The sequence below is a fragment of the Triturus cristatus genome, chromosome 8 (genome assembly GCF_964204655.1).
Source record: "Triturus cristatus chromosome 8, aTriCri1.1, whole genome shotgun sequence".
Lineage (NCBI taxonomy): Eukaryota > Metazoa > Chordata > Amphibia > Caudata > Salamandridae > Triturus > Triturus cristatus.
The window spans coordinates 617564384-617583845 of NC_140591.1; the positions used below are offsets into that span (position 1 = coordinate 617564384).

Consider the following 19462-nt stretch of genomic DNA (forward strand, 5'->3'; position numbering starts at 1 on the left):
GCACTGGACAGCGTCCACCCTCTGAAAAAAGTAGGTGGACACCGTCAACCCGCGTGTTCGTCGGACTCGTGCCTTGAGCTGTGCCAGTGCTACACTGCGCACTCTGTGCCGTTAGTATCCCGATTTCATACCGGCAATATTCATCATTCTCAGTCTTCCTCGTCCCAGTTTCATTCTCACCCTTCCCTGCGTGACACCTGCGCACGTCTTATTAGTAAAACTCGGGATTTCCCCCGCCTCTCTCATCACAGCCACAAAGGCATGCTTCTCAATATACTGAATTACGAAGCGTAAGGCTCCCTTGAGAGCAGTCTTGAGGGAAAGCGGAGAGTTGTAGTATCTCACTCTATCATCGGAGCCTACCACCACAGGCTTTCAAATACCTGTCAAAACGCACTCCGGCTGCACTTTGTGGACTAGAAGAGGCGCATGCGCGTTGCGTAGGCTGTGTACGTTTGCGTGTGACGTGACGCGTTGCTCTGCCAGGGCCGCCGCTGCCTGTCATTTGGTGCCAGTCTTGATCCAGCACCTCGAAGGCTGTAGTGACACACGGAAACCATCGTCCCCCTGTCGCGGGCAGTGCGATTGCCCTTCAAGGTGTCTGCGACTCTGCACTTCCCCGGCGCCTACTGGCACCATGGATCACCTGCAGTCGGGCGGTGGCAGCCGATACCAAGTGGTGAGGAATGCGGTGGGAGTGGGGAGGAGTAGAGAATGGGCGAGAGCATCGGACTGCACCACCTGTGTACAGGGCACAACCTGCCAGCAGCAGCAGGGCAATACCGGCCTTCCGACCAGAGGCTGTGAAGGCGTGGGATTCAGCTGGGGTTAAAGGCTCTTGGGAAGAATGCTTTCGGCTTGGTGGCAGGGATTCCTGGCGGGGTGTATTGGGTTAATGGAAAGGAAAGATGTGAAAGGAAACGTGGGCAATATAGGCAGTAGATAAGCGGGACGGGTTTAAGTGGACGGGGAAAATATAGGCGAGGCACTTGTTAAAGGGCCAAACGTGGTGGCTCACACGGGGAATCAGAGATCGCATAGTGAGCTTGGATCACACGGGGAATCAGGGATCGCATATTGAGCAGAAGAGTTCTAGGGAAAGGTTGGAGCGGGTGGAAGATAAATGGTCAGGGAAGGTGTTAGAGTTGAAGAGGGGTTCGGCATCAGGGGGTGGGTTCGGAGTAAAAAGCGGGTCTGGGCTAGAGGTGGGCAAGACAACAAATTAACAGAGCGATCCAGCCACGGGTCAGCTTTGACTCCAAGAGACTGTGCACTAGCCCAGCCTTACACATGTTTGTCATGTAAATCATGCAACAGACATCCTGTAGAACTGATAGTCTCTGCAGAATGAAATACAGTATATTTTTTAAGATGTGGGAGCATTTAACCTTAGTTCATCAAATCATAACACGGCATAGGGATGCATTTATTAAAAGTGTTAGTTTTAAACGTAACCATAAAAACATTCATGCCCAGACCGCCCCCCAACCCACCCATCGAAATGCCTCTAGTGAACTAAAAAGCAAGTCTGATGTATTCTGTACTCTACATGTTGCCTGGCTTCTTCTTATACATGGAGCAACAATGTCGTCTTTTAAACCAAACAAGAGATTTTTGTACTGCACACATCCTCATTTCATCTGTTTGAAAGTGCTCTTACGTGGTAATGTAAAAAAAGGTGGTTTGTTGAAATAAAATATTTTCCTAGGATCACACAATTTGTTCAAGCGGGGAAGCAGAGATTTATCTCCGGGTTGCTAATGATACATTGTTCTGTTCAGCCACTAGATGCACATCTCTTCCTCCTGCTTTATATCAAAACTAATTTGTTGTCTTTCTTGCTTGGTGTATTACATTAGAGTGTGAACAGCAGGCAGAAGTCACATGATGGTCTTTGCTCGTTTTGAGTTTGAGGGTCCAATAATCTCGAGCTGGGCCAGGCATCTGGTTTAAGCTGTCAGTGACTCGTCCACCTCTATGGGATCCCACCTTTCTGCCCTCACATCAGCTGACACTTTAAGCCTCTTCATCACATGTGTGATATGTATCTCTGGTTGGGTATTTTGACTTTCTCTGCAGTTGGGGTTAAATTCGGGAACTACCATGCGATTTACCAATATTTGATTTAATTCTGCTATTAGGCATGAGCCAGTCAGTATGACGTTGGATTTCTGGTTTGTCCATTCAAGCAGGTTTATTTGTGTGCTTGTTTATGTAACAACATCATGCCACAGCCACTTAGCGCTGGCCTTTTGTCTATCCGTTCGTGTCCTGTAAATATTCCTATTTACTCTAGTTTTACTCCTTTGTAAATCTTGTATTTACAGACTTGGGCTAGTGGTGTTGTTTGTTTTTCTCTTTGTTGACTGTTTTGATCATTCCTTAGACCACGTTGGAACTATCTAGTTTACCTGTCAGGTATCTGGCCAATCCCGGTTTACCTCTGCTACAAAAGTTTGATCTTGGGCTGTCATTTTTGTGTGAAAGAGCAGTGGGCCATCACTATCAAACTTATAATTATGCAACAGAAGATTTTAAATAATGTAGTATTCCCCAACCCCTAAGTTGCATGCACGTTCAAGGTTGTGGATAAACATCTTTGCCCTTATGCCTGGCCAGAGAACTTTTCATAACTTTTATATTTTCATGTACCAGCCTTGGTAGGGTGTCTTCCTGAGGGAATCTTTTCTAGCTTTCATGCAATGGGTTAAAGAAGGAGTGTGGATTCAGAAACCGTAAATATGTTGTGGCTTTTTGAACTCTTAACTCACATGCATATGCAGCACCACATGCGGTTTTTTTATTATGTTTTGTTGTAGAGATTTATATAGCGCACATTCTGACATTGGTATGGCCTCGAAGCACTGTCGAAATTCGAGAATCTATACTCCCTTTGTACACCAGAGTCTGAATTCTGGTGCTTTTGTGCTAGACCTTCAATAGCTTGGGTGTGGTTTATGTGCTCCTGTTGTTTTTTTAAATCAATTGTTATTGTTTTTTGTTGTTGTAAATAATACATTATTTGTTAAGGCATTATATGATTCAATGGATCCACCAAATCTTTCTATCACATTTGAATATTTCGCACTTTTTCAATCTATTTTTTCCCTATCATCTAATGAAGTTAGCTAATTGAACAAGCCTACTTCTGGCAAGCTTGCCACGATGTGGTATCCGTTAAATATGCAATATATTTTGCATTTGTGGTTTTCCGCTTTTAATCTATGTATGCTTCTTTCATGAGGATATTTTGGTTTGATTTGTATTATATTAGTACATATTGTTTGGTGCATGGTCTTTATCTCTGTGAAGAACGAGTTACTGAGGTCCAAGGCTTCTAGTTTTTCTGTAATTATTTTGCCACCAATTTGACCTGCTGCTGATATGGGTTTACTGTACAGATGTTTTAAGAGAGCACAGTAAGGTTGTATAGGAAGATAAGAGGACGTGGAATGACAAAAGTTGAAACTGGGGTTCAAAATATTTAAAGATTAATACTTGAATGGGAGAGTTTTGCTTTAGATTCATAGCCGTTTTGTGAGTAATAATCCGATAATATAGTTGCTCTAATTATCAAGCAGCCTAGCTAACAACGAATGAAAGATATATATTTTTTTATAAAGCACAGTTACACAGGAAGAGGTTTTGTTGGCATGCATATAAGGTCTCACCAATGCACTCGCTGACACAACGCATTGCTTTTATTCATGTAATAGATCTATATTTTTCAAATCCATTTGTTATTTTCATGAGTGTAGGCAGAACAGGCTTTTAGGCAGTTATTTATGTTCTAGATATTGTATAAATAGCATTTTGAGAAGATGATCTCGGGGAGAAAGCGTAGGCACAAATATACAGAGCAAGCGGCATGATACCGAGTGACCCCATATAAAACATCCCAAAGGCTGTAAAAAATATAGAGGCACTTTAGAAATTTGGTATCTCATATATTTTTCTTTTAGAGGTTTGTTTTGGGAGGGACATACATTTTTCTGGTAGCCATTTAAGAGAATTCAGGCAAATTACTATGGTACAGATTAGCCTTCGGCACGTGCCAAATACTGATTAGCATGAAATTCAATGGGCCCAATCCGCAAAGCCTTTTGCAGGTGTAAGTTCACTTTATACTGCTAATGGCTAGATGTACTAATACAAAGAATGCACAGAGGTGAATTTGCACTTGTAAATATATTTACTCTTGAACAATATTGCCCAAAGCAGGAATGCCCTGGAAAGTGTGACTATTCACAAACTCTGAGCTTTGAGCATAGGTCCAAATATTTGTCGCATCCCCTCCATGGGGACAGTTAGAGGTTTTCTGAATAGTAATGGGATAGGAACTCCCTCAAGATTGATAGGGATGTCACGGAACTGGTTCCTACAGTAGGAAAATATTTTCACAGTGGTGTGTGAAAAAACGCGATTGCGTTTGTCATGCCCAAGTGTGTCTATGCTCGTATGTATGGAAAGCTCTTTGTGTAGACGCAGTACTAATTCACAACATTTCCCAGGTGTACTCTTGGAAACCTGTGACTGTAGCATGCTTCCTGCATGCTTGTAAAGCTTTGTGAATCCCTTCAGTTCAGAGAGCTACTGCCATGCAGGATGTTCAGCATGCAGGTGAAGATTTCAGATGTTTTTGTGACTTGGACAACATTTATTCTTGCCTGCAACGTTTGGCTTGTGTAAAAAGTTTACATTGAATCTCACTTAGTATGAAGATCTATTTGCCAACTGCAGTTGGACCGAAACGCAAGCAACTTTATTAGGACAAATTCACACTCCTAATGTACTTATTGACTGATCTACTGGCACAAAGTAACATAGATGGTTGTATGATAGAACTTCGAGTGGTTAAATCACTCGTGCTTCTACCACGCAAACTAAACAACGAATGCCTCTTAACCAAGCATTCCTTTACCACGACTGCATTTACCACGTAATTTCGTGGTAAAGGTATAAATGGTACTACATGCAGCCCCACTTACCTCACCGCTTCTTGCAAGGTCTTCCTGCTTCTGTCCGCAGCAACCAGCAGCTAGACCGCCCATTGCCTTAACCACGCATAAGGCATATGTGTGGTTAAGGCAAACGTGGTTTAGCTTGCAGAGTCGGAACACTTGTGGTTTAGACCGCAGTGGTCCGACTATTCCCCAACATAGATGTTGTGATAGTTGTTTTGAAATCAAATATTGCTCTGCACAAGTCAAAAATAGCTCCTCTGCACCAGTCTCCGATAGTCCTTGATTCTGGATTAGTTACCAGCCATCTGTATAGTTTTATGTGGCCTAATATTGCTCCTCACAGCTTTAATTTGCTGGTATGATTGATGTTTGCTTGCAAAGATGTTTGCCTGTCAGTCTTCAAACTAGTCAAAAATTCAAGTTAACTCATTTAGTTTGCTCTGTTTATATTTTTCATGAAAGATGTAAGTAAAAGCACGACCCTTCTTAGCTGGATAATGTATGCGTGATCCCTTTTTCGGGTCAGTGTATTGCAGTTTGTAAGCACAAATATGAGAACTGGAAGAAACTACAAACTAGACGCACATTCATTTTCACATATTTGTTCTGAGATGGCTTGTTGGTCTATCGGAAAAGAGTATGTATATCTAAAGTCAAAGTCCTTATTGTAGCATGATCTGAGTTTCTTATATTATGTTATCTGTATTTCAAGTCGTCTCTCCTTGGCATATAACGTGACTCTACTTCTCCCCCAGAAGAGTGCCTTCTCAACAAACAGTATTTGCAGCAGAAAGTAGTAAGTAGAGTAGATGGCAGGAGATAGCAGCTAGCTTTGAAAGAGTTGGCAATAAATCACAACTAAGCAGACGTCATCTGTAGGTCAAAGCTCATCTTAAACGGTTGCCTTGTAAAAGCTCGTTTGCTGGAAAGTTGCAAGAAAGTAGTTTTAAAAAACGAATTGCATAGCTAATTAAGACATTCCGTGCAAACGGGGACCACTGGGGACATTTCGCCTGTTCACTTCCTGTATGTGCTGCAGCACTGTAGATGCTTTAGTCTCCGGATTTTCACTGGTATCAGACAAACACATTTGATTGTTGTCAAGATAATTTTAAGATGTTTCTTTTCCAGTCTACTGACTAGTTTCACATTCTCTGTTTTAAGTCTGAGCTGTCTGTAAAATGTGTAGTTTCCAATCTTTATACATAGTGGGCTTTGGCCACTCAGAGGATTATTGTACTCTCACTATAGGCAATTGGCAATTTGGTGTATCATTCCACCTTCTATGGAGTGTTTGTAATGCAATGCAGGAAGGATTATTATTTCCTCTAAAAAATATGCTCTTTCATCGCACATCTTTCAATTATTTATCTTCTGCATTAATTGTATAAGGTAATAAATTATTTTGTTTTAATTGCAATATGCTTTTTAACATATTTTTGCCAGTCCTCGAATGCAACTGATATTTAGATAGCACCTGTTTCACACAGGTATGTTTCCTTTGAGATCACGAACGTTGCCGTTACCAGTACCATCACCTTTTACCAGCACCCTACCACTGCCAACCATGACCATAATCATTACTAACACCAATTTTGCAATTACTACCAACATTGTCAGTGCAATCATTATAACACTTCCCCACTACCATTACCATCAACATTACCAACACCACATTCGCTAATACCATATCTACCAACAACTGTCAAAAACACTATTACCACCATAACTACCACCAACATCACATTTGCCATCACTAATACCACTTTTAACATCAATGGTAATATATCTGGCTTTATAGTTCTAACACTTGCAAAGTCCAGCATAAATACATGCTGTATGCATTTACTATCTCCTCAAAGCAAGACCTGTTGGCTTTGTCAATGCTGTTTGTGTAAAGTAAACAACATCTCTTTATTAATACTTTTCTTTGTAAATTACAGTCTTGCATAACCAGAATCTTAAACTACAAAAAGCGTGTTTTGAGTTAACTTTACAAAATTATTTGTCGATGTACGCAGTGCCAGACGTTTTGGTTGCATTAATGCGTACGTATACTTTTCGCTGATCAGTGGTGGTGAGTGGAGATAATAAAGAGATTGTTAATGGAGTATTGCATACTTTCAATAACAGTTGTTTGTGCGTAGCCAACTTTGGTTTGTGGTTTCCTGTGTCTGTACTTATGCTTCCTGTTTTTTGCTCCATTTGGAGCGTCATTGGATCTGCCGTGCTTGCAAACTGATATATGCATGTTTTGCTGGTGAAATACTTTAGCGTCCTAATGAGGATGCTTGATGTTGGATCCCTCCTGTATTTTTGGCCAGTCCTCTGCTACCCCCTGATTGAGTTGCAGAGACGCCCTGCATTATGTCTTGCCATAACCCCTTTCCTGTTTTCTTAGTTTAACTGTGCTGTAGCATCTCCCATCCCCCAACTTCTTCATACCTGTAAGGTTAGCTCATCCTTGTAACTGTGCCACACGATGGGATGTGACCGCAAAGTACTGGCCTGCAGCCACCTGGCAAAAGTCCATACATGAAAGGAAAGGATTTGTATCTTCCAAATTAACCTCTAGTGTTTACAGTGAATGGAAGGGCGTTAAACGAAAAACATGCAGAAAGAAACACATACTTTGAAATTGTGTGCAATTGTCAAAACAGTCTGCTTTCATTGCAAGACAAATGATAGCCCTTTCTATGTAATCTCCTATCCCTAACTGTAAAAAACCTATACTGAAAAATTCTGGTTGGGCATAATTTGTGATTTTTAAAGAATCTTCGGCTTAGTTGACTTTTCAAAACAAGACAGGGTTGAAAGAGAGTCCTAAAACGTTTTATTCTCTCCACGCATCTATTTAAATTGAGTGGACGGGTGAATGTTAACATTTTTTGTTGGTCGCACATAAGGTGAACTTCAGAGGTTCCATGCTGGCTCTATCGTTTTTTCAGCCTCCAAAAACAAATTTCCCCAATAATTTGAACGTGAATTTCTCCACCATTCCTGCATTAAATCAAAATGTATTGACAACATCCTTGCTCCCATAGCCCCGTAATCATTGTATCTACGAAAGGGAAGGAACTATCTGATTTCTGAATTTCCTGCCCTTCCTGGGATGCAGGGAATTTTGTGCTGCAGGTACTTCCAGTGCAAAAAGAACAATCGATGGACAGAATGCAGAACAATGTCTTACATTCACCCCAGTACAGAGATTTTGGCCTAAATCGAGCGTTTTTTTGCTCCCCATGCCATTCCAGTTTGAACCCAGCCATATGAAAATCAGTCTTGACCCTGTGCCCAATGGGAACAGTCCAGCCCGAACTGCCAGGCCCTCCCTGAACTAGAAACAAGTATCCTAGGACCGGTTTCGGGGTTTAACCCCTCATCAGCCAGGATAGCTTGACTCCAGTGGCATGGAGAGCACGGGATCCACGTCTGGGCATACCCATCCCACTCAGGTTGACAAATGCAAAAGGAATAATTGATGGACAGAATCCAGAACAATGTCTTACATTCACCCCAGTACAGAGATCTGGCCTAAATCCATCGTTTGTTTGCTCCCCATGCCATTCCAGTTTGAACCCAGCCATATGCAAATCAGTCTTGACCCTGGCTCACTGTGGTTCCCAGGCTCACTGTGCCACTGGATTCAAGCTATCCTGGCTGATGAGGGGAGAAACCCCGAAACCTGTCCTAGGATGCTTGTTTTCGGTCCATGGAGAATCTGGCTTGTCAGTTTGGGCTGGACTGTTCCCATGAGGCACAGGATCAAGCCTGATTTGCATATGGCCGGGTCTAAACTGGGGTGGCATGGTGAGCAAAAGAATTATGGATTTAACCCATATCTCTTGACTGGGGGTGAATGTTTTGATTTGTTCTGCATTCCGTCCATCAATTGTGTGTCTTTTGCTTTCTCGGCCTAAGTGCGCCGGGTATGCCCAGATGTGGGTCCCGGGCTCACTGTGCCACTGGATTCAAGCTGTCCTGGCTGATGAGGGGTGAAACCCCGAACCCGGACCTAGTTTGCTTGTTTCCGGTCAAGGCAAGACCTTGCTTGGCAGTTCGGGCTGGACTGTTCCCATGAAGCACAGGGTCAAGCCTTATTTGCATATGGCCAGGTCTAAACTGGGGTGGCATGGTGAGCAAAAGAATGATGGATTTAACCCAGATCTTTTGACTGGGGGTGAATGTTTTGATTTGTTCTGCATTCAGTCCATCAGTTGTGTGTCTTTTGCGGGTATTTCCAGCTCATGATTGGAAGCTTATTCTTCTGAAAGTGCCTTGAGGGAAGCCAGTGGTTGAAGTCCCTGTCTTCAAATGTTAATCCTTGTGTGTTGATGTCCTAAGAGAAGGCGGCACTTGCTTTCCTCAGTAGTTCCTTATTGAACAAGGAGTTCTTGTATGTACTAGGAAGGAGGTGTTCCACATTATTAAACTTGCTCCTCAATATTCTTGAGCCGGTGAAAGTAGTCCGCAATTGGAATGCTGCTAGCTGTAGTTACCGTTTTTCACACAGATGACACAGAAGGCATGAGGGTAGTGAATGCAGTTTAATTCTCATTTTACAAGAGTTCCATCCAATTGTACTCGGCTCAAAAACCACCAACCATCTCACTGACTTGGTACTCAACATGAAGTCATTGAGAAGACAAGGAAAATGATTCTCCATGGAAAATCTAGTCTGCATGCACAATACAAATGGTAGTGAAACCACATAGGGACTTGGACACTCATTATAACACTGATCTGCATACAAGATTTATTTTCAGAAGGGGCAGAACCCTAATGATAAAACATTTTGATTCAGCAGTGGACTTGTACTGGGCATCGCATGACATGTTTTCCTCACCCTGAATACAGGCTTTCTCTGCCCGATTAGCTAAGAAAAAATCATGTGCCCTAAATGGTCCACTTTCATAAACTGGCCCTCCATTACTTTGTCTTTAAACGCGATGCTGTAATATTTATTTGACTAATGTTTTTAGATGCTGACCAGCGCTTTGGTGCCTGAGAAGAGTTGTTATTTTCCTCAGTGTGTGTCTGCTGGTGATCCTACCTTGGTGGCAGTATGGTGTTTAAAGATTAGAATGTGGGAGATAAACCTAATGCCAAATGTGTAAACAAAAAAGAAATGCAATGTCTGCACACTGGGGAGCAATTCCAACCACAGTGAAAAAGGAATACAACATCGCATAGAAAGCATTTCGTTTTAGGCCTTTAATGATACCAAATTTTGCAGAACATTGTTACTGAGCAGGTTAGTCTTCTAATATTTTACCATGTAGAGTCCCCCTAGACAGCTGCATCAGTTTCCCCAGTTTTTAGAAAGTTTGCCATCAGAAAAAAATATAAATGTGTAATTCTCTGATGACCTGGTAATTTAAAAAGAATTGAATGTTTCTAGTCTGTTTTAATTTTTCCATTCTAGTTTAATCATAATGACCACGATGTCTAAGATTTATGGGCCAGATGTACAAACATTAGGAGTTGCGATTTCTAAATAGGGATTGTTAATGAGTCGCAATTAGGAATTCGCTAATTAGTAATGTAAGAAACCTTAGAACTTTTAATTAGCGATTCCTAGTGGGTCGCAAATCGGCCTACCTCATGAATATTTTTGAAGTAGGTCTCTTTTTGCGACCCATTAGGAATGATAGCCAGTACAGAGGTGGTGGACTGCTGGGCTCAGCAGACCACCCAGTCTGCAATTGTTTTTTTCAAAAGCAATTTAAAAGGAAAAAAAAAATCCATCGCTTTTTCCTTAAAGGAAAACGAGATGCATTTCAAAAATAAAAAAATTAAATTTTTAAGCTTAATTTTTTAAGAGTAGGCAGTGATTCATGGGACCACTGCCTGCTCTTAAAAATATTTTGTTAAACATTCTTAAAGGGGAAGGCGGTCTCATAGGGACCCCTTCCCATTTGCGAATGGTTAACACTACCTTTCAGTAGTCAGTAAAACAATTAATGTTTTGCAGCTGTAATTCGCTCAAAAAACTTTAAACCCTACCACTGCGATTCGATATCTGGAAGGCACTCCCTAAACACGCCCCATCCAAATACCGAGTCGCAAAACCAAATTGTGATTTGTGACAGGTTACCAAATCGCGATTTGGCTTTTGTACATTTAAAAATGTTTTTTTTTTGACCTCCAAAAAAGATTTGTACATCTGGCCCCAAATCTCTAAGCAAGTCTTGTCAAAAGTGGGAAAAGTGTCCTTTCAAAATCTAATTCCAGCCACACGCAACTTTTCCTCTTCTGATTGGCTTGCGATTGTGATGTGAGTGACTAACATTGGTTTGCTTTGGCCTCTAAATTTGCGACTCCTGCTTTTTCATACTAATATTTTGGGCACTTGAGCAAGCGTAAAGCGGTTTTTGACAGCAGGATTGACTCTGTTCTCTGATTTACAATTTGTCTTGGTCATCGAGGAGATTGGCACACTAAAATAAAGTAGCTTTGTTGTATTTCTTTAGAACTGGTCTGCTGTGTAAATGTGTGGGATTTGTACATTCTTTGACATTGCCATTTAACCAATTTCTGAGCGCTTCCATTTTTGATGGACAGTCAAATGATGTACAGAGAGACTAATGTCCCAAGATAACACAAATGAGGTTAAACGGAGATGCTTTGATTAGAACTCAGGTCTGCAGGTTCTGCCACCAACAACTAGACCGGACTTGTCTCCAACATGTTGCGGTATTCCCGTATAACCAGCAGGGGACTATGATAGGGATTCCATGTAGGGTCAGATCTATCAATTTTTCATAATAACCAATTTAGTAATATTGCAAGTGTAGGTAGTGGGGGTCAAACCCCCCTTCAACCTAGGTTACTAAATAAAAATGGTGTCCCACAAATAAAGGAGCAGTCTTTAGATGACATAATTCTTTTCAAGTGTGTTGACAGAGTCGCTCATTTACTTTTGAAACAAAACTATCTTCTTGACACGCAGTGTGACAAAGTGAGTGGCGGGGCAGGTCATGTAAGAAGTGATCACTGCTGAAGAGGCAAAATCTGCTGATCGTTTTCAAGTCTATGCTGAGGTTGCAGGATAAGTCTCCCCTGAAGCTGTGCACCCAAAACACAGTTCAGCGACAATCCTTCTCATAGATACTTCTGCTCTGCCTGTCTTCCACCGACCGCCACCTATTCGCATCTCCACTGGTTGGCCCATACAGTGGCAACATATGCTTACGCAGTACCTAAAGCTCTGCTTACAACACCAGGCTGCCTGGATGCTGTTCCCACCTAGAACTAGCTTAAGTGGTGCTTCTTCTCAATGGACCCTTCTGCTGCTCTGCCTAGCTACCTTTCTTCAGTCCAGGAGCCAGTATCGTGCCTTTCTGCATCGGTTGACCCATGTAGTGGCAATACTGATTGGCACCGCTTCTGTGATGACGTTTTAAAACACTGCTTCTGTGATGCGGTGGTCCCCCTCCTTCTAAAATTCTTTCTTTCTGGGGTGTATCTCAAATAGTGGCAAGACAGAGTCAGTTTCCTGTATGGACCAAACAGACCCAGGTCAGAAACAAAGTTCTGTTTGTCATTTTTTGCAGCTTTACAGTTTTCAAGATTATTGTGTTACTTGAGCCTTGACAATCTGAAGTAATTTCTTCTTTCTAGTGGTTTTGCCCCCTTTGTCTAATGTCTACCCCAGATTGTACTAATCATCAGAACCCCAGATCAAATTACTTCTCTGTTTCTACAAATAATCTTGTGTATTAAAACACGTTCTCATTCTGGATACCTGGGCCGCTGGTAAATAATACACCTTTACCGCCGGACTTATTTCAATCGCTTAATCTTTCTTTTCTCTGTATTAATGAGACCAGGATTTTATCTTTTGATTCATACCCTTGCTGCTTTTACATTTCTTACCAGTCTTTTTTTCACCTCTCCAGAAGCCAGGGTGCTGCTGGGGTTGTGGGTATTCATTTTCCATCTTGCTGGATTTGTGGACGATCCCCTAACTTTATTCCAGCTGTCCTCCTTTTTAGTATTATTTTCTTTTTTTTTCACCTCTCCAGACGCCAGGGTGCTGCTGGGGTTGTGGGTTTTTTATTTTCCATCTTCCTGGATTTGTGGACGATCCCCTACCTGTATTCCAGCTGTCCTCCTTTTGAGTATTATTTAATTTCATGTTTTTAAATTTCAGACAGTCGGTGTTGTGGTTGTCTGTCGGCACCTGGGATGTATTCTGATCTTTTATGGTTATTTTGACTGTGTTCACTTTGTCTTGTTTTATACTACTGCCCTATGATTTTACTAGTGATGTCAACTTTTTCGATTGTTACGGTTTTTTTGCTCTATTATTTTTTTCTTGCTACTTGCTGTTATCAGCCTCCCCTACACATGTTAAAAGGGATATTTTCGTTTTATTGAATATGTCTTCTGACCCCACTCTGTTAGCCAGTGGAAACTATTTCCGATCCACTCTGATCACTTCCAGATGAATTCCTCATTTTCTGTGACACTTCCTACCTCTTAATGCTTATCCCACTTTCTTCTGCTTTTTCCGAAACATTTAGGAAACAAGATTTATATTAGGTTTCACCTGACTATTACTTGTGCTATTTCCACCCATCTTCCTTCTATTACTGACAATAACTCTTACTCCTGATTTTACATGAGCTGTACTTTATTTACCCTCTTGAAGATCTCCACAATGCTTGTCCACACATCCCAAAATGCAAACAGGCCATCCATTGCTTTCTCGCTCTCTTGGTTCAATCCATCTTGTTTCCTAAAGCAAGAGCGTCGCTGGCACAAGTTTGTCTCCTAATTCTACTCTAGTTATTTCTTCTGTGTATCTCTACCTGCAGCTTGTTTCTCAAAAATACAAAGTCACATTGTTTCTTATTTATTAAAATTAATTCTTCTAATTCTCATTTCCTCTTCTCTACTTGTCCCTTCTCCTGTTTATCCGCCTGTCTTCTAATCTTTGTAATTACTTTCTGCCTATATTATCTCCCACATATAACCTGATTCTTGAATCTTTGAACTTGTCTTACTTATCTTGCTTATCTTTACAACAAGCTGATATTACCCTGCAAAGGCAAAATAAAGACTCATCTACTTGTTATCAGTCGTCTTCGTTAGTCTTCGACTTTGCACTGGTCTCTGACATAGTTCTTTATTCTTCCCTAACCTTCCCTGCTGACTTTTGTTATGATATTTTGTTAGTGTTCAGTCTCCCTCAACTGGTGTTTTACCTCTTCATTTAAATCTACAACTGTTAACTCCTTTATTGCAAAAAACATTCCTTGGCTATTTTACTTCTTACAAAGTTTGAACCACTTTCCATTTTGCATCTTCTGTTTAAAGTCGTTAAGTCTTTTTCATAGCCATTTCGATTCCTGTCATAAACTAATTTATTACCTCCCTTTTAGTCTGGTTTCCAATCTGGTAATCCCATAGAAACTGCCTTGCTTTCAGTTTCTAAGTTTCATCTTTAATCCTCATCAGAAACTTTACTCCATATTGGTTGTTTAGGAGCTTTCTGGTGACTTTTACTCTGTAGATTACCCTTCCATTCTGTCATATGTACTCTTTTGGGTTTATTAGTATCTTTTTTTAGTTTTCCTCATACCTGTTGGTTCATTAATTTCCTATGTCTTGAAAATTGTCCCGTCCTCATCCTTTTTTTTTTCCTTCAAATTACGGTTCTCCCCAGAGTTCAGTGATCAGTACTGTTCTCTTTCCTCTTTCTACTATTCGAGTAGCATCCATTACCTTTTGTTTTGGTTTCCATGCGCATTTGTATGCTAAAGATTCAAGTCTATTTTCGATTTCCTACCTTGACTCATGCTCTACTTTCTGTATGAATCATGGATAGCGTCTCACTTTATTCATTTGAATTGTTCTATATCTGTAATTCTTATCTTTCAGATCCTAATTCTTTTTCTGCTCTTTCAATTTCTTTCTTTCCATTATTGTCACTGATTCAGCCCACAATCTGGTATCTTTCTTAAATCTTACCTTTGCAAAAATCTTTACTTTCTTTTTTTTATGCCTGCTTCTGTTTGATAAAATTAAGAAAATTCTATACTTTTTCCATTTTCCACAGCAAGCGTCTCATTGAATCTCTTTCACTGTTTTGCTTGGATAACTGTTGCTATTTCTATGCGGCTCATCAACAATATACTGTGCTTTATCTTCAGTCTATACTTCATTCTTGTGTACGCATATTATTTAGCCTTAATTCGAATCACATTTGATTTTTTTCTTTCCCTCTCTTATATTGGTTGCCTGTTTTGTGCAGCTTTCACTGTCATTGTTGATTGTCTTTAAATCTGTTTAGGTTCTTGCTCATGCTTATCTTGTTAACTTAGTCCTTTTCAATCTGCCATAAATGTATCTTCTGGAGAACTAGGCCTTCTGTCCATGTCTTCCCTGTGCTGAATCTCAGTTGAGGTTCTGTTGGGCCCAAAAACATGGCTTTGAGACTCTCTCTCCTTCACTAGTGGTCATGTTTGCAAAATAAAAATCTTAAAGACTATTAACTTTACTATTTATTAACTTTCTGACCTCGTGTATATATATTTCTTTTTTCTGCCTTCCTTTTTTTTTGTTCACGATTTACTTTGCATATATGTTTTTATTGACTATCCCTTGTACTAGCTCTTTGGATAAAAGTGCCACCTAAAGTAATAATATATTCATCCTGCAAAGCAGATTTGTCTGAAATAGCTGATGTAATTTGTCCTTTTCTTTCAGTCCTCTGAATAACATTACTGTCGGGGGAAATGTGGGACGTCTGGTCACCCAAACCCCCAGGTAGTGAGTGATCTTGGTGAATGGGAGTGAGTTTTAGAACAGCAGGTGTGAATCTTTTTTTAGGTCTGGCTTGACTACGTTATTATTCGCAGACCTATTGTTACTAGTCCTTTAAAATAAACGTAGAGTGGTCTATGGCTCCATCCAGAGAAGTATTTCTGTCGCTCGTCTCATAAGATTGGTTGGTTCTGCTCAGGGATGACTTGCTTGATTTGCTTTCATGAGAAACTATTTTATATCTCTAAAGTAGAGTGAGTCATCACACATTGAATTCTTTATCTCGTGGATTCAGTGTTTGCAGAAAGCAATCGCATTATTTGTCATTTCAGCAGAAGGAAATTCCTTTTTTTCACTGCAGCAGGCTTCTCTTTAATGTTTTACTCAGAACTCATAATGAAATCAACGTTCATTGGCTTAGCTAGTGTTTTGTGAAGTCATGATAGAGTGAATGATGTGAGACCCATTTGAGAAGAGTCACAAGAGATTGTTTATTTGAGTGAAAATGCTTCCAGTCAGGACAGCTGGCCTAGTGTGGGTTTTGTTTAGTTCTTTGGTGGTTTTCAAGACAAAATCAACCAGTTGGAGAAACGAAATGGGATAATTCAGAAATATTGTGTATTTATTTAAATAAAAAATACACAGCTCAACAAAAAAAATAATGCTAGACTTCCTTGTTCCTGATCCAGTAGACTAAAAGTAAGAATTGAATATGCTCCTCTGCTGTAAATATCGATACACAACCTTCTTCCACTTAAAACCACTCGCTCCTAAACAGCGGTGCTGCAGCACCTCAACTCAATGGCTAGTGTGCTTAGTCTGAGATTTTAATTGACACTTTATGTTCTGAGCTCTGTTTCTAAAAACTACATTTCATGACCAACTGCAGCCATTGTTTTGTATACCACTGTGACTGGGTAATGATTCATGAACACATTCTTGAAGTCATGTACATGGTTGGGCAACATCGAGGTTTCTGGACTCCCTCAGTTTTTTTTCACTTTACTAAATTAAAACCGTGTTTTCTGCACAAAATGGAAATACTTGCAGGAAATTCCAAAACTTTTTATAGAACGCCTGCCCTTGCCATGGAATCGCTTTTGTTGTCTCAATGACCCTGACCCTGCCTCTGATAACATTAGTCATTTTAGGTATAATACCTCTGGGGGTTGCCAACAATATATGACTCTCATTTGTAATCTTAGGGCCTAAACAGTGTTTAGTCAGGCAGTTGTACGAAGAAAATGTCATGCACATAACTTCCTTATCCCATCCCAGCTAGAGAGCTATAATTCCTAATTAAACTTAGTGCCACAGATAAAATGTAGTAACAACTCTAACAGTACCTGTACTGAATATCAAAATGTTTTAGGTGGGGAGGAGGGATGGTACAAGTAAAAAAAAACAACAACGTTTATTCGCCTAAATCTTCTTATATCTTGAATGCCTAAGAATGGAGAATGCTGTCACTTGTAAAATTGCAAACTTCTATTAATATGATATCATTTGTGATGGATTTAGGGGATGATAAGGTAAAATGAGTCATTGTTTTCTGAGTAAAAAGAAATGAATAGTCTCCCAGTAATGATCCTTTGAATGGCACATTCATCCTTGCACCTGTTGTCCTTGCTGGTTTTTGGATCTTTATCCCAGTGAAAGCTTACCGAGTCTTAATTTGAGGGAAGTTGATCTCAAGAGAGTGGTTTATATAGTTGAGTTCTGAAATGCACAAAGGGCTAATGTCCAACTCTAGCCTTCTCTGCCACTGCTACCTGCTTGAACGTGGTTTTGCTGCATGTATTGACACATTAAACCGAGACCTTTTTGGCTTGCCTATACTTCTGTTTTTTATCTTACTGATGTCTATAACAAGCCAATTGGATACCAATGTTTCCCCCTTTTTAGCAAGTCCTGTTTCTGCCACAACGACAGTCCCCATAGCCTAAGCCACAGGATCTCTAGGCAGTCGGCACAGAAACAAGTTGCAGTGGGTTTAGAAGGTACTATCGAGAAGAAGCGAGTCGAGCAGGCACTCTCCAGCACTTGAAATGTTAAAGTGCCCCAGGCCTCGCTTGTGTGCGTGTACCGGCACTTCTGTTTGTTGTGACTTCAGACGTGAGCAAAATCCTCCCGGAGCTGGAATGCGGTTAGCCTAGGTCCTGGCGGAAGCAGAACAAGTTGGTGAATACTGGAGGCAGGCTCTGCCGTGAAACTACAGCATGGTAACATTTTAGGGTTTACGAGCTCAAAATTAATCACATATTTGAAATCTGGAAACTTGTATGCACTTTTGAATAACTCTGCCGGACAGACCGGAACGTTGTATGGCTCATGTTGTTGATGTGGTAAGCTTTACAAAGTCCAGTGACTTTTGTAGTGTGTTATGCCCTCCGCGGTACGCCACTTCTAGAGCTTCCAAGGATATATGTGTGTTCGAGAAGGTTAGTTGGGAGTTGCGCCTTTTCTCCGGCAACACTTTTATGTGCTTTCTGTCATGGGACTGCAGATGATTGTTGTAACTGTAGCCACCGCCCCCACGCCCAATAGTGCTTCCCAAGTAAGTCTTCGGAACCAAGCAGTGCTTGTTTTACAGTAATGTCGCCAGGGTTTCCAAGTTTCCAGTTTGCTTATGTCACGCCTTTTCAAAAGCTTACCAAATCTATACATTTGTAACACTTTGGATTCCTGTAGCGTTTCTTGTTTTTTGTTAAAGTAAAAAAGTGATGCCAATAATATCACCGTAAAATTAAGTTCTGCAGTGCTTTTAAAAACATAAATAATTATTTTTCCTCTTGCTGGATGAAGAAACCTTACTACATAGAATCCCTAAGGTTATATATTATTATCAAGACGCACAAAAGGCCCACACAGTCCCTTTATGCCCATAGGTGGGCGAGCCAACAAATTAAGAGGCAGAGTCAAAGCCGAGCGAAGGGTCTGGCTTGGTTCTGAGAGACCGTGTGCGAGCTGAGCCTTAAAAATAGTTGATCTGTAAATCATGCAACAAACATCAATATCAAAAAATCTCTTCAAAATTCAAAAGTGTGTTTAACACATAGGAGCTTTTTACCTTAGTACATCAGATTATATCACTGCATTGGGAGGTAATTATAAAAAGCGATAATTTATAAACCTAATCTTAGAAACTTTTATGCACCCCACCCTGACGACAATTGCCTTTGGTGAATTAAGAGTTGTCCGTTGTCATCGGTCCCCTGTATGTGGCCTAGATTCTTAATATATGGAGCAACCTTTGTATTTTATTAAATCAAACATATGTGTTTTTCGTACCCTGCACATCCTGAACTTACTTATTTGAATGTGCTCGCATGAGTAAAAAGGAAGAAAAAGGAGGCTCGGTGAAATCAAATATTTGCCAGGGTTCACACAGTTTAATCAAGCAGGGAAGCCAGGATAGATTCCAAGTATTCAGTTGTTTTCCATTATGAAATTCAGCTACAAGATGGCTATCTTCATGTCTCCCTTTTTAACATCAAAGGTGTATGATTTATTTTTTATTCTTAAGAGTATTAGTGTTGGCAGGCAGAAGCCACATGAAAGCTCAGCTTGTTTTGGGCTCACGGGTCCAAGAGGACCTCGAGCTGCGCCAGATCCAGGCCTCTAGCTTGAGCCTTCAGTGGCTCGCCCACCTCTTTTACTGCCACCCAGGGGTAGACTCACTAATGGCACATCGAGATGGGCACACCTAATGACAGCACCACACT

The 19462-nt window shown here is 40.7% G+C and overlaps 1 protein-coding gene across 2 annotated transcripts in view; it reads left to right on the forward strand.

Annotated features, from left to right (window-relative positions):
• Window positions 1–440: 440 nt before the first annotated feature.
• Window positions 441–19462, forward strand: part of NDFIP2 (Nedd4 family interacting protein 2) — a 221254-nt gene continuing 202232 nt past the window's right edge. Inside the window, exon 1 of one of the 2 annotated variants that reach the window (XM_085622088.1) lies at window positions 441–679. In XM_085622088.1, coding sequence (XP_085478214.1) covers window positions 638–679 — 42 coding nt within the window. In that variant the 5' untranslated portion in view covers window positions 441–637. Of the gene's footprint in view, window positions 680–17856; window positions 17960–19462 lie in introns of those variants that run through there. The other variant, XM_085622087.1, reaches the window with a different exon arrangement.